The sequence below is a fragment of the Dromaius novaehollandiae genome, chromosome 15, assembly GCF_036370855.1.
Source record: "Dromaius novaehollandiae isolate bDroNov1 chromosome 15, bDroNov1.hap1, whole genome shotgun sequence".
In the NCBI taxonomy this organism is placed as follows: Eukaryota; Metazoa; Chordata; class Aves; order Casuariiformes; family Dromaiidae; genus Dromaius; species Dromaius novaehollandiae.
In genome coordinates, this window is record NC_088112.1 from 10,647,279 (window position 1) to 10,669,004 (window position 21,726).

Here is a 21,726-nt window from a genome sequence, read left to right on the forward strand (position 1 = left end):
TTCCCAGCACTGGGCTCTCTCCTTTCCCTGCTCTTATCCCCAGGGACACGGCAGGTTTGCTGAGAAAGGCTCCCAAAACGAGGTGATCCCCGCTGGAGCTGCCGAGTGGAGCCGGGGTGGAAGTGGGGCCGGGAGCGCAGCTGCGGGGCTGCGGCACCCCTCCGGCCGACGAGCGACTGCCGCAGCACACGCGCCAGCAACTCTCCCACGGTCGGCGAGTAAACATCCCGGGGACCGGCGGTCCAGATGTTGGGGGGGGGAGGGCTGGGAAGGAGCGAGGGCATGCATGGGCAGTGCCCGGGGGTCTGCCCGCCCCGCGGGCCAGCAGCGCCGGGCTCCACGCAGAGGCTGCTTTTGCCCTCCACGCTGGGCGCGACCGCAGTTTATTTCGGACAGTGACATTTGCCGGCGCAAGCTTTGCTTCTTCCCGCTGGAACGAGCCGTGTCGCTGCCCTCCCCGGGGACGGCTCCGCAGTCCGGCCAGCCGCCCCGCGTCACCCTCCCCTGCACCGGGCCCCAGCACCCCCTCCACCGCCGCCCCCAGCGCATGGGCGGCTCAGGTCCACTGAGGCCCCAATGCTTCATGTCGCCTGGCTGGGCCTTGGTTTCCCCTTCCCGGGTCTCCATCTCGTGCCAGCAGCCCTCTCCCACCTTTCCCCGCAGGAGGATTTCGCTAATGCCTGCCAGGGATTTGCATCTATAAAGGGCTCGCTAAGCGCTACCCGCACCGCGGAGCCGGCCGGCCTCCATCTTGGCTCCGAGAGCTGTCCTCGAGAAACCTCGGCGGGAATCGTGCCCCAGCGCCCTCCCGCCCTGCAGCCGGGCAGCCCGCGGGCGGGCGCCTTGCGTGGGGAGAGGGCCGCGGCGAGGGCTGTGCAGGGAGCCCAGGCCGGCGCGAGCGGCAGGCACCGAGCGCCGTGGACAACCAAAGAAGGAAAGGAGCGGGACGGAGGAGACGGCCGGGCTCCCTCGCCTGCCGCCAGCCCATACTGTAAAAGGAGCGGGAACGGGGCTGCCGGCTTCGGCTGGGGCTGCTTTAAGATGGCTGGGGAATGGAGAGGAGGAGGAGGAGGGAATTAACCCTCCACGTGCCGGGCTGCCGCTGGGGCACAGCGGGGAGGACAGGGGAGCATTCCTAGCCCGCTCTCGAGCTCCAGGGGAAACCACGCCAGCGGGCCCCCGACTCTTGCCCGCGCCGGCCGCAAGCGTGGCCGCTGCCAGGGCCGGGAGTGCCGAGCCGGGAGAGGAACCCGGTGACGTGCGGGAAGGCGGAGCAGGAGGAGGAAGCTTGCTGGAGGGAAGAGGCAGCTCCAGGCGCAAGACCCGCTCCTGCCACGCCAGCGGGAATGTGCCCGGCGTCCCAGCTCTCGCCCCTCTCCTGCCCGCATGCCCTGGGCACTCACAGGCCTTGTGCTGCCCCATTGCACCCAGAGGTGGTCGCACCTCCATGGCCTCGGAGGGAGCCCGCAGAGGGTGCACTCCTCCAAAACGCAGGTCAGCTGGGAGGGGGCAGCAAGGGGGACCTCCGCGTCCTTGAAGCCCCCCTCGAGCACCAGCTCCCCGGCACGGCTTCCCGAGTGCCCACGCAAGCCCTGGGGAGGAGCTGACGGGGAAAGCTGCCCCCCAGCACCCTATGGCCAGGGCTGCCCCACACCTCCAGTGGGGACCATAGCTGGGGGGGCTGGAGGGAAGCGGGACCTGGAGGAAGGGATGGTGGCCTGCGCCACCCAGCCGAGCCCCTGCGAAGCCCTCCAGAAGTGCCTTTGGCCACTTCTGTCCCCCTTGAGCTGTCCAACAGAGAGCAGAAGGGCTGAGCGTGGTTTCTCAACTTCTCACCTCTCCCCACCATTGACGTGCACATTAATTAAGCGCTTTTTTCCTGCTTGATTTTTCCTTTGGAAAACATCAGACTTGGCCTCTTCTAGATGTTTTGTTGGATGTGTCAAAGCTTCAGGAACTCAAACACAGTGACTGGAGAAACAAAGCTACTGGATATTTAACTGCAGCTTCCTTTCTCTGAAATGTTTATTGGTTATTGACGTCAAATAATTATTAAGAATTATTAATTAAGAAGGCACTTAAGAGTGTTGCTTTTGTTGAGGTTTTGTCGTTACAATTATTTTATCAGCCAACAGTAGAAACATCAGCCTTTCCAGTCGTTTGGAGTGAAGCAAAGCTCCTATAATTAATTTCCTTTTCTGCAGCAAACATTTTACTTTGACCTACCTCAGGGACTTCCCTTTCTCCAGGTGTGCCAACAACAGCTCCAAAAGCACAGAGCCAAAAGGTACTCAACGAGGCCATCAGCCAGGTCTGCAGAACAAAATGTCCCCTTTAGCCCATCAGATGGGACTAGCCACAGCTGAGGAGAGACAACTTCTTTGGGGAAGCGCCCAAGAGCCCCAAACGCAAGGTGGCAGGAGGAAGCTGTGGGGAGGGTGCAGTCATGCACGGTCCTGGGGGAGCCCTATCAGAGCAGGGAGGTGCTCAGCACCCTGGGGCTCAGCACTTGGGGGCTCCTCCAGCAGCACCTGCACCCGTCCTCATCACCAGGACTGGGGCCAGGAGGCGCGCAAAGCGCCTTGGGACCACACAGGAGATGGCTCTGCCCAGCAGTCGAAAGCAGCTCTCTGAGAAGCTCTTGCCTTGGGGCTTCCTGCCACCGCATCCTGGCTGGGTGCTGCTTGCTTACAGGGCAGAGCCGTCTTTAGCTCACACCCAAATAGTTTCTGAAGTTCTCCATGAGGAAAGATGGAAGGTAGAACTTCCCCCAGGGGAAAGGCCCAACCTTCTCCTACCAAACCACATCCCGCCTGGCAGATACCGCCTCAGCCCCGTTCTAGAGGACATGTCCTGGCTCTTTCCCATGCCCCAGGAGAGCGGGCAAAGGCTGGGCTGGCCAAAGAGCCGGCGAGCCCAGGGGCCTCCTCTTGCATCACTGAGCAGTATGAGTCCACCCAGACTTCACGTCTTGCCTGGCAGTGACCAAGAAAGTCACAGCACAGGAGGGCCGTCACACACTTCTTAGGAGCACGTCTCTGCAAGGGCAAGTCACTTCTTGTTCCTAAGAAACTGGCCAACACACATGAAAATATAGATTTGGGAAGGGTCTCTCCTTTACAAGCACTGGTGTCCCATCCATCTCTTGGCTTGGTGACCCACAAGCTGCACATACAATGTGGCAGGGAGTTCCACAAGTTACTTTAAAGTAGATTTTTATTATTTCTCCTTTCAGCCCTGGGAAAACAGCTAACTTCCAACAGCTTGTCACCAAGAGGCCTGGTTTGGAAACCAAGTGGTTTTCAAAGACTGTCCCAAGTCCTTCTTACCCCACCAGCACCCAACTCATCTTTCAGACTGGATGGGAGAGAAGACAGGTTGCTCCTGGTACTGATGGGAGAGGCAGGGTGGCAGCTAGCAGGAAGAAGTGCTGAGTTGGGGGCCAGGAGGGATTCCCAGTGATCAGACAACACTATGAGCAACACACAGCAGAGAGGACAGGAGATTAGTCCTCAGAGTTGCCAAGGGCATGAATTTCAGAGGGTTATTGCTCCCTTATTTCCTGGGTCATTACAGCCCAAGGAAATGTGAGCCCCACAGCAGGGCAGCTGTCTCACCTCTTAGTTACAGGCCACCCTCCTGTTTCCAACTGCTCTGCTAGTCCTCGTCTTTGTAATCTATCCTCTCTGGGAATCCGACCCTTGGATGCCACCACACTGCGTTACAAGGCTGTGCCTTTGAGATGATGTGACCCTCAGCGAACAGCACGGCATCCTCGAGACCGGGACATATCGCTGGAGGATGCCAAATGAGGGCAGAAAGCCAAAGGGCTCCAAGGGGTGATGCCAGAGACAAACAAGGCACTTGTGTTTCTGTCTCTCCATTTCATCCATCCCAGCCCTCCTGCCTGCTGGCTGGGCTGGGGTGCAGAGAGGCTGGGGCTGGTAGTATCACTTGCTCTTGTGAGGATGCAGGGCAGGAAGAGGAGCAGGATACGCTGCGTGTGTTGGGGAGGACTGGTGCGAGGGCCCATGTAATCACACACCCACACGGCGTCTGTGTCGGGAAGCCTCGCTCCCACCAGGCAGTGAAGGGACTTCACGCTACAACGCCTGTCTCACATGTGCATGCACACACATGCTCTCGAGCACACGTGGGTTGGAGAATGGCAGCAGCTGTGCTGCTCCGGCGCTCAGCAGCTCCAGCCCTACAGCTGCCGAACCCCAGTGTGCCAGGAGGGCAGAGAGGAGCCCGGCGGCAGGTAAACCCGGGCCACTCTGAGGCAGCGGAGAACCTGCAGAGAGCTACAGAGCCCCAGGAAGGCCTACCACAAACATAGCACAGCCCGAGCGGGTCCTGGCTCCGGCCCAAGCTGGTGGTTTACGAGGTGCAGAGCGACACTCAGCCAGACAGCGCCATGGGGAGAGTGGGCTGGGCACCTTCCCCTCCCGGGGAGCGAGCGCAGCGGGGGTCCTCGCACTGACTGACAGCATCTCGGGCAGCTCGCCAAAGGCCAAGCTGCAGTCTGCTTTGAGCAGCCCTGGATGTCTCGCCACCGCTGCACCTTCGCACCACGGGAAACCTCGCAGAGCCCATCTGGTTTGTGCTGCTGCTTCTCCTGTTCCCTGCTGGCACCCAAACCCACTCAAGGACGGCAGTGACCCCCCTCCCCATTTGCTCGAACCCTGGCAACAAGCTCCCTGCTGGCCTCTGATGTGCTGCATCACTGGCCTCCACTACGCTACCTGCCCCAGACAGAAAACCTGCTCCTCCTCTCTGGGACCCTGCCCCAGGCTGGGATCTTGCCTCAGCTCCTGGCACGGACGGGACAAACCGACGGAGCTGGCCCCTCCAGCGTCAGTGCCTGAAGGCTCCTGTCTCTGCTGAGGCACCAGGATGCTCTTCCTTCCCTGGACAGCCAGGGCAGTGGTCTGGCAGGGCAGGCTGCGCGGCTGCTGGGGAGGAGGGCAAGCTGCGGAGATCCGCACGCCGGGGAGGAAGGAGGGCAGGCAGCACGCGCGCTGCCCACGAGGGCAGCGTTCCCAGAGCCCTACCGCAAATCAGGCTGCAAACTACCACGGCACACGCATCGACACCCACCTGCTCCCTGCTCCACAGAGACGCATTCCCGGCTGTGGACACACGTGCACCCGCAAGCTAGCGCTGGTGCAGAGCCCTGCTCGCCCCTGCGCACACGCACATGCTCACGCACGCTCCCGGCACCTCCTGGCACTGCTGTGTGCTGGCACCCTCAGGACTCCCGCCTGTGCCACGCGCAGCACTGGGAGAGCATCCACAGGAGGAAAGGAGCCACAGCAGTGGGCAGCGATACAGATGGGGTCTGCGCCCGCACCCACAGCTCCCCGTCTCGGCAGCGATGCAAAGCCTCCATGGGGGCCCGGGGCGGGGAGGCAGCAGGGGAGAAGAGGAGGCTGCGGTGAAGCATCAGCTTTTCCCCAACCCTCTCCTCACCATGCCGCCTTGCCGGCAGCCCCCCACTGCAGGCAGAGCCTCTGGAAGTGGGTCAGCTAAATATAAATGGAGCCGCCAGAGCACCCTGGGCACCAGGCACCTTTCTGCCTTGCATCATTGCCACCCTAAAAACCATGGCCTCAAGGCGGAGGCTGGCTCAGCCTGTGCTGTGGCAGACGTGAAATATTGTTGAGGCATCGGAGCCACTAAAACTGCTCCTTCGTAGCAACCATCCCAAGGGCTTTCAGCCCTGCACACCCAGCTTGGCCGGGGAAGCAGCCATGGAAGTGGCAGACCAAGATGGGACTGACATCTACAAGACAGACATTCCCACGAGGCCAATACTAGGAATAAACCGAACCATTTGTGCACTCCTCAGCATAGCACAGGCCCCAAGGAAGGGGATTTAAATTTCCATTTATTAAAACCAGTTAGTTGCCTAAGCTCCTAAGCAGACATACAACAAGCTCAAAACCCACCATTAAGGTTTGACAGACCAACTCAGGGCCTGAGACACGGACACAAGAGCCCGTTCTAGGGCGCACACCAGTAGGTTTGGCTAGAAAGGTCATGTAAAGCATCTGAATGTGGTACTTCAGCAGATAAGGACATTTTGCAGGAAGATGTGGCCCAACTTGCCTGCATGGGCAGCAGGACAGTTCAGGTCCAGTATCCCCAGTTTGCTCCACCTCCAGGCATAATGCTCTTCACCCTCAGCAATCTGCCCACCACTCTCACTGCCTTGTCCCCAGCTGCACTACTGCAGTTTGGTGGGACCTGCAAAAGCTGGCACTGTCCCCAACAGCTGCAACCTGGGCTCTGGCAGGTTCTCTGGGGGCCAGCGCCATGGCTAGAGACCGAGGGAGGCATCACATTGGGGGCACTTTGGCCTGCTGCCGCGGAGTGGCATCCCCACTCCCTCTCTTCACAGCCTCATTGCAATTTCAAGCAAGAAGGGGCACTGTGACTGCGCTTGGCAGGGAGCCCCTCGCTGGTAGAGGACCTGGCATGCTCTGCCTGGAGCAAGCACCACTAGCATCATGCAGGTGGAGACGATGTGATGTTCAACCTTGACCCTAGCAAACAGGCTGGAAAAGGCAATTTTTGCAATTTGCAGGTCTCCAGTTGTCTACAGTCTAATATCTCCAGCCTTCAGACCAGCCTGGAGGGTTGGTAATTAGGGAAAAACAGTCTAATGATGCAGCTCGTTAAACTCACAAATGGATTAGCCTGGGAACCTCTATGACTACAGAGTCCAAGTATACGACAGATAAGCCATCTCCTCACAGACGTTATGAGATCCTGCCTTAAAGCAGCGGGGTGAATGATATGAATTCCCAAAGTCCCTTCACAGTCCTACAAACTTCTAGGACTATGTGGAAGAGCTCTAGAGATGGATAAGGAAGGGAACGGAAGACCATAACTTAAAATGTATCTTGCACCCACTGAAATATAGCTGGGAAGGGTCCACTCCATCCTGGACAGTCAAGCTCAGGCATTGGACCTCCAGTGATCGAGCAAAATCCCAGCACCAGTCTGGACTTCCAGCAGAGATGCTTCAGGGAAAAAGTCTTTGGCACAACACAGCTCTGCTGGATGTGAGCAGGGCGACGTGGGAGGAAAGGCAAAGGCAAGCAGAGTTCAGAGAGTTAAGGTCACTAGAGAAAAATAATCCTGGAAAAAAAATCCTGCTGCATTTCCCATTGCAGGGAAAGGTTTGTTAGAACATCTCTTCCACGCTCAAACAAAACACTGGTGAGAGTGGGAGATCCCACAGCCGGGCAAGCTCCCATGATGGCACTGGGGTTACTTCATGGGAGCAGAATCAGACCCGTGTGAGCACTGGTATGAATGAAGGTGGGAACAGTGCTGCTAAAGATAACTTTGTGAAAAGCTACTATTAATAGCAATACTATGCTTTTTTTTAGCTGCTTTCTGCAAGGCTTTCTCTGGGATTGGCAAATGCTGATAGATTAGGGCCTGCTACAACTCTAAGAAAAGCAAGTGTGTGTGTGCGTGTGTGTGTGCGTGTGTGTGCATGCGCGCACAGGCAGCGTTATTCCTTGGAGCTGATAAGGAAACTGAGGTCCTGAAGGACTAAAACACCAAATAAGACGCTGGCAGGCACAGGAGCAAGCCCCGCTGTCCTCACCCCCAGCCGGGCCAGCGGGCTCAGCTCCTCTCCCAGTTACAGGCGGCCAATTACCGTACCGCCAGCGAGCGCTTCCCCTTTAGAGCGAGAGTACTAGAGTGGCTGGCACAGGAGCCACACAGCACGACTGCAGCTGTACCCGTTGCCATGACGACATCACCACTCCAGTGCAAGATGGAGATGACGGGATCGGCCGAGGAAAGTAACGGAGCGGAGCCAGCGTCCTCCGTCTGCCGCGGCACAGGGTTGGGGCTCGCCCGTGGCCACGCTGATGTCCCGTGCCCTGGCCCGGCCGGCCAGCACTCCTGCAGTGCTGGAGGCACCACGCATCCCTGCCTCACGATGGTGAGCAGCTCCGCACTGCCCCGTGAAGTGGTGAAAATGCAGGACGCCAGAGCCCAGCCCTGTTTTGGGCCGGGTTGTGTCCTGCACCGCATCGCCTAGCTCATTTTCAGCCTCCCCCGCAGCGTGCTCTTGCTGTAGGGCCACGTTCCCGTCTATGCAGAGGCCCCTGCGCAGCACTGCTGCCTCGGTGCACACGCGTGGCTGCGCACCCTGACCCGCGTGAGCGGGTCCCACCAGCCCGGGAGCCGAGAGGGGCTGGGCAGCGACTCCTCTTCCACGTCAGGAGATGCTCTGCTCTACTCCACAGCCCAGCCCTTGCGCCAGGGAGCTTGCGGGGAGGAGGCACAGTGGCGGGACACTTGCGGCTTGGGAGGGCCCCCATCCCGCTGTCCTGCAGCCTGGACAGGATCCCACAGGGGCCTTCCCCGACTTTCTGTCAATCCAAGATCAAGAGCTCCAGCAAGACATTATCAGACTGCTTCCTGGAGACATGCATGCGAGGAGGAACCAAATGCCCTCCAGAAGCGGCATGGACCCCCAGCCCAAAAAGCCACCCGAGCCCAGCCGAGGACCACTTTCCGGGAGCCTGGCGCTTGCGGCGGCTGGTTTCCCAGGGCCATGTTGTCCCGCGGGCTGAGGCGGCACTGCAACGGGGGCCCATGGCACTGCCAGCCCCACCACAGCCTCCTGCCCCGCGTGCAGGATCCTGCAGCGCGCCCTTTTATTACAGCAGTGCAATTAGCCTTGCTGACCTCTGAAATCCTCAGCCTCTCTAAGCAGCCATGCATTAAATCCCGGATCCAAGAGTGGAAATAGACTTCGTAAAAGGCTTATGGCCCTATTTATTACATTTTACGCATGACGGAGTCCGACAGCCCAGCACAGGCACTGCGGCTGTCGCTGGCTCTGCCTGCACGCCGAGGCAGACAGACAGCTGGGCAGGTGGGCTCCAGGGCAGCAGCAGAGCCCTGGCAGCTGCCTGCTCCTGCCTGGCTCGGGCTGCCACCTGAGCGCTCCCTCGGACGTGCACGGGCCGGGATATCAATCTAGATGAAAGCTAACACCACTCTCGAGGACGGGTAACCGTATCTGCTGCACATTTGTATTCCTTAGAGGAGGGCGTGATGGTTTCAGCCATCTGCCTGCGCAGCATCGGGGTCTGAGGGAAGTCACGAACCCCCGGGCCGGATCCCTACCGTGCTGCCACCTCCCGTGTCAGATGCACAGCTTCTACCTTCTCTACGTTGCTAGGGCCAAATCTCCATGAGGTTAGCAACACGGACCTGAGGAGAATGTCACCCAAAATGTAGGGTCCTTTCCTCAAACCCGGGCCACCTCAGCCTACTGGGGAGCTGCGAGGTGCCACGGGACATGCCAGACCTGCCCGGGTCCATGCCCACACAAGGAGAGCCGAGGGGGCACCACGGCCAGGCTGTTGCAAGGTTATACAAGGGCACTGTGTGAAGCCCATGTGCATGTGCTTGCTGACGCGTCCCAGAGGGTCCCACTGCTTGGCCAGATGGCTCATACACCGGTGGGATGGCAGGGAAGGCTGGGCATTTGGGCTGTGCTGGCCTGGACCCTGGAGGCGTGAGGCTGCTTGGCTCCTGCCCTAGCACAGCCCCTCGGCCGGGGCATGGCGAGGAGGGTGACAGGGCAGCAGGAAGGGTTTCTAGGCAGGTCTCCTCCCGCAACGAGCCGCGGCATGAAAAGGGAAACAGCCGAGTAGCTGAGGGACCCTCCACTTCCCTGCGGAAAATGTAAGGCAGCCTCATCCCATGCCCGCCTCCACCCGAGGCAGGATCACAAGACAGATCAGTTAGCACTCCCAGCAGCTCGGCTGAGTGACAGCGCCGGGCCGGGAGGCCAAGGTTTCCGTGTCAGCGCTACAAAGCGTGGCGGAGGGGAGGGGGGCATGCGAGGGTGCCCCTCTCTATACGCTTATAAATAGCCGCTGCAGAGCCTCAAGTGGCACACCACGTGCCTCATGCCCCAAGTTCCTGGGAGACCAGCATGCACAGACACAAATGGCAGCTCCCCTCTTCCTCTGGATGGGCCGATCGAGCGACCCTTGCACCCACAGCACAGCTCAGAGCAGAGAGGTCAAGAGGCAAAAGCAAGGGCTGCCCTGTGCATCTCTGAGAAATTCCATTTCCATCAATATTTGGTGCAACCCACAAGTCTTGCTGGATCCCCAGGTAATACGAGAGACTCCCACTATGCCACACAGGGCAAGTCAGACAGCTTGGGCCAAATCTACCTCCAAGTCTCTGCTCGTGCTCACACAGAAGGCAACAACGGATCCTGCATGTATCAAGAACTAGCAGTGGTCCATGAGTTGTGCTAAGTGCCCGGATCCTGCCACCATGTACGTCTTTGCCAAGCACAGGGGATGCTCCCAGGCACGCAGAGCCGGGACGGGAGCAGGGCTGGTGGGGCAGGGAGCTGGCCTGGCTGCAAGATGGGCACACGTAGCCTTGCAACGGCAGGTGGGACAGCGCTGCATTTCAAGCACCACCTTTGGGCGGTGAAGCCGGGGTTCAAGGACAGCTGAGGTCTGAGCCTGCGGTCCAAGGTGCTGGAGGACATCCATGACAGAGGGAAACTGCACTTGTAAGGTGCCTTTCATCTTGGCATTTTTAAAGGGTAAACCACACATTTTTCATTAAATGAGCTCCATGGACTTTGAGGTGTGTTCAGTGCCCCGTCTACCTGAGAAAAGAAGGACCTCTGCTTTTCCTTGTCTTTCCTTCTCTCCTGCCCAAGCCCATGGCACACTCGGCAGCTCTATTCCAACAGCTTGAATCCATCCTCACAAGATGTCACAGCCCCACCACAGCTCTCCTGGACAGGACCAGGAGATTTTGTCCTGCAGCTAAGCTCTGCTTAGCTGTGTTTTGGTGTGTTTTGGGTGTGTTTTGGTGTGTTTTGGAATATGACTCCTTCCTCCAAGGGGAGATGGCATATTTACAAACAGCATGCTTAGGCATAGATGGGCCCTTGCCTCAAAAAGCACTGAGACATTAAAAAAAATCTCTGCAGTTCACCTTTCAGCACACTCCCTGTTCCCTGCACAGCCTGCTCTCCGCAGGGAGCGGCTGCCCTGGGTAGCTCCAAGCAAGCCCTGGTAATGGCAGGGGAACACTCCCAAAGGGCTCGACTGAAAGAGGCTTACGCTCCCCTAGCACCCCTTCACAAAGGTCCCCTGTCCTCCAGTGCACTCCCATGCTAATCCACTCTCAAGAGCGTCTGCTATATTTAGGTATCTAAATGAGACAGAGTGGCTCTTTCCAAAAAGAGTTAGTTTGGGTTACATAAATACAGAGAGACACTTAAAAGCTGCGTTTCCAGGTCCTTGGACTGTCGTAAGAGAACAGCAGAGACGGGGAGGGCCCCCAACAACCTGCCTTTCATCTGTTTTGAACCCCGCTTGATCTGCTGCCCCTCGAGTCGGACGGGCTTCTGGGCCCGTTAGGCAGACTGGCCCCGTTTAGCATGTGGCAGCGGGTCCAAGCCGCAGTGAGCGCTCCGGCAAGCCAGCCCTCGCTTGCGGCCCCGAGAGGCTCCTCTGCGCCCGGTCACCACGTGGCCAAGCGAGCACAGCCCAGGGGGAACCGGCAGAGGGAACCCAGGCACAGGAGCACAACAGAGGCACCCAGGGCACGGCTGAAGATCAAGCAGTGAATGAACAGAGCTGCTCAGGCCCCCTGTGCCCGCGCTGCCTGAGCCGTTCCCCGCGACACCCCTCGCAGCTCAGCGACCAACTTCCTTTTTCTTGCATCGAGCTTATCAAAACCTCTGGTCTGAGCAAGGAGGAGAGGCGCACACATGAGCACGTCCCGTACGCCCACCGCTTCTCCTCCTTGACCCACGGGGTGACTGCAAGGCAGGGGCTGTCCTGCCCCGAGCGCCCGGGTGCAGGGTGCCGGGCTGGCGGGGGCCGCTGAGGCCAGCTGGCTGCTAGTCATCAGAAAAGTGACTTCTTCACTCGAGCTGTTTGGTAACTCATAGCTGGAGTTTCTGGGGACATGCACCAAGTGCTTTCGTTTTCAAAATATATATAAATAGACATACATACTCCTTCCTAAAAGGACATGACCACAAGAAAAAATGTCTCTAAAAGCTTTAAAATCATCCAACGTTTTAGACTAAGAAAACCACACAGGTTTCATAGGTCTGAGTTGTGCTACCCGGGAAACGAGTGATAGCACACAAAAAACACGTGCCAGTCTCCTGGTGGGACCCTTGTGTACACAAACTTCCTTTTTAAGAAATAGATTTGCAATTTTTTCTTTTCATTATTAGCACAGTTAGGTTGTGACCATCTGTGTACAAGCACACTTGCAAGGAGACATGATGCTAGTGGATTTAAATCTCCAGCTCCAGCTAAGCAGAGCTCTGTGGTTTGCATTTTTCAAGGGAAGGTTTAAAAATCCTCTTGTCATTAAAATGCTAGAACATGCCTCTCTGAGCCACATGCACCTCGCAGGCAGGGCTGCAGGCCTAAGAAGAGAGGGGGGGAAAAGGAAAGCAGCTAAGTAGATGTGGTTTAAAGGGAGCCGATAGTAATGCAAAGTTTAATTAGCTTAAATCAAAGGACGATGAAAGTTGCAAACATTTGCACTGAGGCTGTGCGAGTCCCAGGAAATCAGGAGAGAGGGACTCGAGCTGGAACAAAGTTCAGCCCTGACGCGCCGGTGCCAGGTGAGCAACCTCTGCGTGGCAGGAAAGGGCACCGTCAGCTGGTCTGGTACAAATCACTGCCGGCCCCCCCGCCGCACTTTGCGGTGTCCTGGTTTGCCCCCGAGCGAGCGCTGAATGAGATCAAGCAGACCAGAGCCCAGAGCACACAGACTTAAGTCACCCAGCGTGGCTAGAAGTCCCCTGCGCGGGCTTAGAGGCAGCACCCCTCGCCCGCCCGCTGCCTGTCTGGCACCCGCGGAGCACGCCGCGGCCCGCAGCACGCCGGGAACCGACAGTGCCGTGAGCAGCGCGCTAAACCAGCCCAGCTAGTCGGTGGGGGGGGGACGAAGCCCAGACCCGCTCCCCTTGTGTGCATGCAAAGGCCCCGGTGGGGTCCCACTGCGATGGTTCCTGAAGCACTTTACGGTTCATTTGCACTTCTGTTGTGAAAGAATAATGTAACCCACTCCCACCTAGGCACTTTGATCAAAAGCAAAGCAAGAAACGGCCCAGCAAAATGACTGCTGGACCCGGGGCCACGCTGCCCCCACGCTGGCAGGAGCTCCTCTCCACCGGACTTGGTTCATTCCCGACACAGCTCCCTTCCCAAGAGGACAACCAGGTGCTGCTTGCAGGCAGTGGACCTGTGCTCCCCCTCCTCCAGGCAGGAGGGAGAAAAAGAAACGTGATTCGAGGCAGATGGGCTTCCTTCCGTCCGAAACGCGCAGCCGGCTTCCCCCTGCAACCGCTCCAACCGCAGCATGCAGCCGGAGCTCAGCGCCCGCCGCACGTGCCCTGCCCTCTCCCCTCCATCTCCCCCCGCCACAGGATTTCCTTGCTCTTGATGTGCATGAAAATTCGGAAATGAGGGCTCCTCGGGGACTAGGCAAGGAAAGCAGGTTCCAGTGTGGTGAATGGATGACACATGCTCCGCACCCCTCTCCCACTGCCCCGTCTGCCCCGGCCGAATGGGGTCCTTCGGCCTCTCCAAACAATGGCCGGGGGAAGCAGAAGCAGCAGCAGCGATGAACTTTCTGCAAACTGAAATAGGAACTGAGGTGTCTGACCAGTGAGGCTTTCTCAGCAGAAGGGGCTTTCTGTCCAGCGTGCTCAGTGTTGCTGCAGGCAGCAAATTCACAGCATGGAAGCAACGCAGGGGAAGAATTCAGAAAATGCATTCTAGCAGAGATATGTTACCCTGCAGTCGTATCCACTGTAAGAGCTAGAGGCACTGGTTTTATCCTGAGCCACCTCAGCAGGAAAACATGCATATATAAAGCGTGCACTGCTTTGTCCCAGGGGAAGCGAGAAGTGTCACATCAGCCCTCGCAGCACACCAGGGTCTCACCCACTTATAGGAGGAGAAGCCACCATTGCACAGGGCTCCTCCTCGCCAATGGCAAGAGGTCCCTGGCTCCCTAATGCACGAAGGGAAACGCAAGCCAGGCACAACCACGTGGGTGGGAAGGGTGCCGCGAAGGAAGTGTGGGTACGCACGTGTGGATAAGAAGCACCTGTGGAACTCCAGCAGGACCTTTATTGCCCTGCCCTCCTGCACCCTGTGCCGGGGAGGACCTTGCCCTGCAGAGCACACCGCTCCTCCGGGTGTAGCCTGGGTGCTGCAGAGGTGCCCAGCATCCGGCACCCGCTGCTTTGTCCCACAGCGCAGGGGAAGCAAGATAAGCAAAACGTTTTCCCTAAGCCTCACAGGGCCGCCCAGGAGCCAGCAGTGATCAAAGGTTAGTCTGGCTGCTAGACAGGGCCATCCGACATGCCCCCGGGGGCTGTGGCGTCTCCGTGCCCCTCCGCTTGCATGCCAGCAGATACTCAGGACGCTGCATGGGGAAGCTCCCCCTCCAAGGATTTGTCCATCTCCTACAGAGCCAAAGGCTAAACAGGGAGATTTTCAGCTTTTATTTTTCTTATCTTAATTCTGAAGTGAACTGGTTTAATGTAAGAGTATCGATAGCAGCAGCAGCTCAAACCCAGTTGCCTTCTGCCTGCGGAGGTGAGTGGAAATGGAGCAGGAGTAGGGACGGGGCTGAGGAGACTACGAGCAGAGCCAGATCTGTGCAAAGTCCTTGGCATTTCTTGGAAGTTCCCATTACAAAAACAATAAATAAATAATAATTTGTGCGATCTCATGGCCGGAGCTCAGAAAAAGCACTGAAAAACAGAACAGCCTAGCGATAAGCTAAGGAAAACGCATTGGGCAGACCATTACCTGGCGCCTATGGCACAGTGGTACTGCTGTCCCCGAAAGTAGGTCAGTTTACCTCACCTGACCATCTGCACCATTAACTTTAACCTTTGGTCTCTGGCTCATTACTACGAGCACAGGCGGTTTAAAGCATACTCTTCCAGACGCCCACAAGATGGGAGTTGCCAGTTTGCAGGTGATGGGAACCATCTTCCTAGCCCTACTTGCAGGGGAGGGGTGCTGGCCACCGGCTGCCTCCCCGGGCAGGCAGCAAAGACCAGGCACTTGCCACGCTGCCACCGAGGCCTGCGAGGGGACGAGGCGCTGCCCGGCCGGGGACCCACTGCTGCCAGCCCGCCTGCTTGAGCGCCAGTGCCAGGTCTGCCCCACCGGCAGCTTGCGGGCTTGCAGAGTTCCCCCTCTGCTAAATCACTCTGTTCTGCCAAACGATCACAAGAAATAAAAGCCTGCACGGTGTTGCCATGGAGCGGGTCTAAGCCATGGCGGACTGAAGCAGATTCCTCCAACAACCGTGCTTCCCCACCGGCACCCTCCCGCACCTTGGTGCCCCCCAGCCCCCGGGCGGGCTCGCCTCACCTGGCTGCTTTGCCGCGGCCGGGGGCTGCCCGCATCGCGGCCCCAGCAGAGCCTCATCCCTGGGGACGGCCCTTCGCAGGGAGCTGGCCCCTGCCCCCAGGCCCGCATCCGCACCCCCCCGCGACCACGGGAAAGCACGGCGTTTTGGAGCTGCGTGGGCTCCCGGGTCTCCTCCGTATGAACAGGCAGCAGAGCAGCGGCGGCCCGGCCCGGCCTCCGGGAGGCACACGGAGGGCACACGCGGCGCCTGGCTCGCCCGGGGCACGGGAACCCTCTCCGCGAGGGCGGACGGACGGGCCGCGGGGAAAGGACGCACCTCCTCGGGCCTGGGGGCATTTTTCATTGGATGACTGATGGCACTTAAAGTGCCAGCGTAAGTTTCTAGCTACAAAGAGGCTTTTGACATTGGAAAGGTTAACATGGGAGAGGAGTCGGCCTCCTCCACAAAGCTGCCTTTGCTGGAGGCGGCAGGTTGAGACCTCAACCATCCACCTGTTGGAGAGGAGCCTTTCCACTACGGCACGGGGCAGGGGAGGGATGTGCGGGCATGGCTGAGAGAAACCCCGTCGTGGTAGAGCCACGGGGGCCCTGTCACACTGGGAAATGCCAGGGAGATGTGCTTGAAAGCGCAGGACCTGCGAGCAGGCAGCTCCATGCAGAGGCTCTCAGAAGGGGCCAGATTTCGGGACAGCCCTCCTCCCCCCGCCGCTGCTCCCTCCCTCTGCTCCGAGCGGCTGCTATCTCCCGACAGCAGCGGGCAAACCCAGCAGCATGCCGCGCTTTCCATCTTTCACATCCACCGCCGCGCACAAACAGCCGTGGGGATCTCAAGCAACCACCGCTGCCGCAGAGCATCCACCCGCCGCCTCGCAACGCGCCGGCGGGGCTGCTGCCAGGTCCAGCAACAGCAGCCATATCGCCGCTCGCGGGGCCCGTGCCCGCGGACCTCGCTGCTCAGGGCAGGCGAGGAAGCTCTGCAACCTCAGCGATGCAGAGAGCCTCCGACCCGAACTGCAGCAGTGCAGCCGGGCTCATGAAAGGTTCACTTCGGGCAGGTCCTGGGCTGTCTCCGTAGTCCAGGCCCCGCCACAAAAACCTGCTTTGAGAGAAGCGCCGCACAAAGCAAAGCAGAATCCTGGTCCGCTCAGCGAGGACTTTCACAAATCATGGATGTGTTTCCACTTCGTTATTAACAATAACGATTCACCTGATGTACTGCTTCTCAACCCAGGGCTTCAGTGCGCTTTCTGCACTCGTCAATGGATTAAGCTGTTAGCAGGAGGCTCAGAAGTTAAAGAGGGAATATTGTATTTCAGCTCATGTGATTTTTAAGCATCTCTCCAAGAAGCAGTCTCGTTTTTTTCCCCCCTGCACTTTGTTTGGGGTATTTAAACAAATCGAAACCAGAAGACTCAAACTGCTCCGCACACTCCCAGGGATGCCGAGGGGACTTCCTAGCCCTCCATGACGCTCTCATCAGAAGCTGCATGGCTGGCACAAACCAGCTGCAATCAGCTTTACCCCTTTGACTTGCAGAGAGTTACAAAATGGACTAAGTGGGCCCAGAAATCACACATTTTGAGTTACTGTAAAATATCCCCCCCTTTCTTTTGGATAAAAAGGAAAAGGGGGTGGCAGGAAAAAGGTGCGTATCAAGTGAAAAACCCTGATTTTTTTCTGTAGCAATGCAGTTACCACGTGAATCATGATTGTCCTCGATATGTAAATAGAGGTTAGCAGGCATCCTCAGCACAGTCCCATACAACTAGGAGACCAATGCAAATGCTCACGTTAAACCTTCACTGTGCATCTCCCAAAGAGCCTTCCTGAGGGTTCCTCTGCTGGGGAGCACAGGATTGGCCAGCATCCACATGCACCTCACTGTGCCTTTCTGCAAGCCTGCTGCAAAAGGAAAGAGAGGGGAGGAGCACAGGGAGAGAAGAGGCAAGATAGTGGGGAAGAGCCGGAGTTCTTCAAGATTTCCACGAAGGAAATGGATAATATTCACGATCTCATGGCCTCCTGACATTTTAGCCTCTCAGGATAATCTGATCCTGCGCTGGAACACTGGGGACTTTGCGGAAGCAGCTCTCAGGCTTCATTGAGAAGTCAGTAACCCAGTTGTAAGCAGAGGCTAGTACAGTAGTAATGTGGAGAAACGTCAGAGGCAAGCTTGGGACCCGCCTCCCGTTTAGAGTTATAAAGAAAGCATGTGACAGCAGCCAGGACTGGAGCCTTCACTGCAGTTTCATCAGAGGTTAAGGTACAAGCACAACACACTTACAACTTCAATCATTTCTTAAGCAAAGGCATGCAAATCATAGCTGGAGGATCTTTTCTCTTTCTTTTCTTTTCTTCTTACACCAGCCCTTAACCCTTCTGTGCACGTGGAGGACAGAGAGGAAATGCAATTATCCAGAGCAGCCTCCGTGGCATAAAACAAACACAGGCTGCATAGCACTTCTGAGGAAACCTGCAGCAGTCTGCAAAGATCTGTTTGCTGCTCTTAACATTATACACCCAGCAGACATCAGACTAGCACTAACCCTATGCCTGTACGTACAGCATTCCCTCTAATCTAGTGCATGCATGGGAGAGGGAGGGAAAGAGGGGGACAAACATAGCAAACCTTATTTCAAGAGATGCCATAAAAATGGTCTTATTTCATCATAGGCCATTTCACAGTTCCAAATTTTGCAGGGGATGTTCACAACATGGTGGTTTTGCACCAGAGAAGGATGACAGTTCTGAGGGGTTTTTTTTTTTTTTTTCCTTAAGAGCCCCCTTTTGGAAAAATTTCTAAATTGAAATGTCAAATGCCAACACACGGAAGCAAAATGAAACAACTCTTCAGATGTGTGCTGCAATAATGCAAGCTTTCCATTTCACGTCAAGCACTCAGGGAACATGCATGTTATCACCGGGACGCAGAGCCAGGAACTTTCACCTGCCCAGGAGCAATGAGGCCGGCGGGAACCGCAGCCTTTCTGAAATACTTTATAGGGATAACATCCCACAAAACCGGCCTCCTATTTTCTAACCAACAATTCCCCCCCGCGTAATAATAAATCCTTCCATATCAGAAAGCACAAACTGCTTACAAAAATCTTCTCGGCCCACTTCTCACCTTTCCCGACCCTTCTTCTGTAATCAACCTGTCAACAGCTCTTAGCTAACAACCAAAGTTGCCACCTCCCCCTTCTCTGCCCCTAGCAAACTGACCATGTCCTATGCCAAGCTGGAGCGCTCTAGAGCCAGTGCGTGCAAGGAGAGGCACTGGGACTACATCAATCTAGCTGGCGGCAAGATCTGCCTGGTTCTGTCTGGCACAGGCACCAGGGGCAAATCTGATTTACCAAGTCTTGAGGTCTTACTTGTTTTGAACCCAAACAGCAGGATTAGTCCCCCCTGCTCCCCCTCCCCACACACACTCCTGGTGTTTGCAGTCCCAAAGCTAAACCGGTGAGAGAGCAAGGGCTGGGATGAATGCGCTAGCTCCACAATCGAAGCTCTTTTGTAATCTGCGGTTATGAAAGTGAAGGGCTGGAGGGATGATATATAACTACAGAAAACTCTTCCCACTTGCACCAGGCTTATCAATCCGACTGTGAAATGCGCGGTTATGCTCCAGATCAGTCACGGTCTTGCTACTGCCCAGCTTATTGTATAGTGTCTCTCTTCCACCCCCCAAAATGGAAAAGCATGCAAGCCCTATAGCCAGCACGGCTCGCTCTCGTGATTGTGCAGAAGCTGCCAAGGAGCCTTAATCTGATTCTAATATCCAGCTCCGTCCAAAAGGGAGCCGATCCAGATTTTGGAGTTGCTTATTTGCAGCATGAAGACCCCTTTCCCTCCCCCCTCCCTCCCTCCATCCCCCAGATCCCAGCCCGTATGCGTGCAACTGACGCTCGGCATGACTCATCCCACAGCCCGGCTCTTATCTCCCCCACCGCGCAGCCCCCCGCGGCTCCCTGCGGAGCGCCGCGGGCAGGGGCCGCCGCTGCCCCGACCCCGCCGCGCCCGGCAGCGGTGCCCCCGCCTCCGCGCCGCGCCGCGCGGGGAGCCCCCGCCGCCGCCCCCGGGGCAGCAGGACGGCAGCCCCCCGCCCGGCAGCCCCCCGCCCGGCGCCGTCCCCCGCGCGCCGCCGCCGCCCGCCCGGGACGGCGCCCCCGCCGCGGCGCGGGAGTCCACGTGCGAGTGGTGCTGAAAGCGCCGCCGGGCGCGGGCGCGGGCACGGGCGCGGGCACGGCCGGGCCGCCGCCGGGGCGCCCGGGGCTGCAGCCGCCGCCGGGGCGCGGGGCGCCCACCGCAGCAGCGGGCGCGCGGGAGCCCGGCGCCCGCATTGCCCCGCGCCGCCCCCGGCCCCTCTCCGCGCCGCGCCGCGGAGGGACCCGCGCCGCCGCCTCCCGGCGCCCCGGCAAAGCGCCGGTTCCCGCGCCCCCCGCGGGGTGCCGCGGCGCCGGGGAGGGGGCTGCGGGCTCCCCTGTGCACCGCGCTGCCGCGGGCGGGGGGCTGCGCGGCGCGGCCGGGCCGAGCCGAGCCGCCGGCCGCCCTACCTGGCTGTCAGCGAGGTAGTTGAAGACGAAGGAGGAGAGATCTTCGTCGAGCAGGGCGCTGCAGTCCGGCGCCGGCTCCGCCATCTTCCACCTCCGGCTCCGGCTCAGGCGGCACCGAGCATGCAGCAGGCGCGGCGGCGCGGAGCCGGGCGGCCGGCGGGGCGGAGCCGGCAGCAGCCCCCGCCCGCCGGCTGCGGGAGCCGCGCCGCGCCGCGCAGCGCCGGAGGAGGGGCGGCAGCGCCCCGCGCAGCGCAACCCGGCGCTGCGCAGCGCAGCCCGCGGGGGCCCTTCCGCGGCGGCGGCGGGAGGCGCGGAGCGGGGCTGCCGTCGAGGCGCGCGGTCTGTTTCCCCTCCCCGCGGCAGGACGAGCCCTCGAGGCGGGAGCGCGCTCCTTCCGCGCCGCGCTGGACGGCGCTAACTGCGCCGGCGGAGCGGCCGCCGCCCGGCCTTTAATTGCCACCGGGTAACTGGCCCGAGCGGCCGCGCTCGCTGCTCGGAGGAGCCCTCTGGACCTCACCGGGCTTGGTCGTGGCAATAAACGCTACACCTGGCGCTAAACGATGGCGAGATTGACCCGTAAAACTGAAGACACGGGGCTCCCGTGGCACTTCGAGTCCTGCCACGAGCCTATCAGCAATCTCTGGATTGCACCTTATTGACACATAAATCCCGACAGCCACTGGACTTGCTGAGCGGGGTACGTTGAACTGATCTTTATAGCTGTAAGATCAGCCTTGGATATACATGGGAACAAGGTCAGGTGATTGAAAGTGAAAACTAAAGAGGAGCAAAAGGTCTTCAGATTTCCCTTCTTTCCATTTAAATGCTGTTCTGTCTGTTGCAGCAAGCATCTTGATGTCACATGCATCATTTTCTGTCTCAGGTTTTGGAGCATACACTAAAAGCCCTTTCAGAAATAATTAATGACTGGACCAAAATCTCATGAATGTTCTATTTACTTACCCTGAGTAATTACATGGGAGAGAGCAGGGCTTGGCAATGCAGGCTGAATTCACTGATATACAATCAACCAAGTGGCAACACCTGGAGACTAATGGGTCCAGATCTTCATAGCCCGTCCCATGGCTCAGACAGGCCTGCAGGATACTTGGGTGTATAAATGACTGATGAAGCAAGGTGATAGGGAGTGATCTAGGTGGAGAGCTTTCTCATGGGCTCTCAGGGATGAACAGGAGTTGCTTCTTGTTGTAACCCTCCAGCAGTAAATTCTTGCTGTTGATCAACTTTCTTGTCTTGCTTTTGTTTCAAAGGACGGGTTATTCCCAGCCCCTCTTTAGACACACTTTGCCTCCTGTTGGTTCAGGACATGCTCTCAACACTGTTCGATGCAGCAATGTTGGATTTTCGCAGTGACTCCGAGCCTGGCAAGCAAAAGAAGATGTCAGCAGGCAGTATATGTTATATCATATGGCTGATGAGAGCCGGGGGCAGGGGCAACTTGGCTGCTGGGATGCAGAGACAGCACGAGAGAAGCTGCCACCAACTCTTCCTCATTGTCATAGCACTTTCTCAGTAATTACTGTTATGAAGCAGTATAACAGTTACACAAGGTGCCGTTCAAGCTGAGTTGTGAGTGGTGAAATTTCTCTTTCCTTCAGTGGGAGGTCTGCGCCCAGAAGCTCTGCTTCCAGTATTCACATCTATTACCCGTAACAAGCATGGCACAAAGTGGCAGAGCTCCTTGTCTGCATTTCCAAGAC

General features: G+C 58.1%; 1 protein-coding gene across 1 annotated transcript in view; it reads right to left on the reverse strand.

Moving 5' to 3' along the window:
- PPARGC1B (PPARG coactivator 1 beta) overlaps positions 1–20,154 on the reverse strand; it is a 65,546-nt gene extending 45,392 nt beyond the window's left edge. The window contains exon 1 of the mRNA XM_064520879.1: positions 20,006–20,154. Coding sequence (XP_064376949.1) covers positions 20,006–20,089 — 84 coding nt within the window. The 5' untranslated portion in view covers positions 20,090–20,154. The remainder of the gene's footprint in view (positions 1–20,005) is intronic.
- Positions 20,155–21,726: the final 1,572 nt, after the last annotated feature.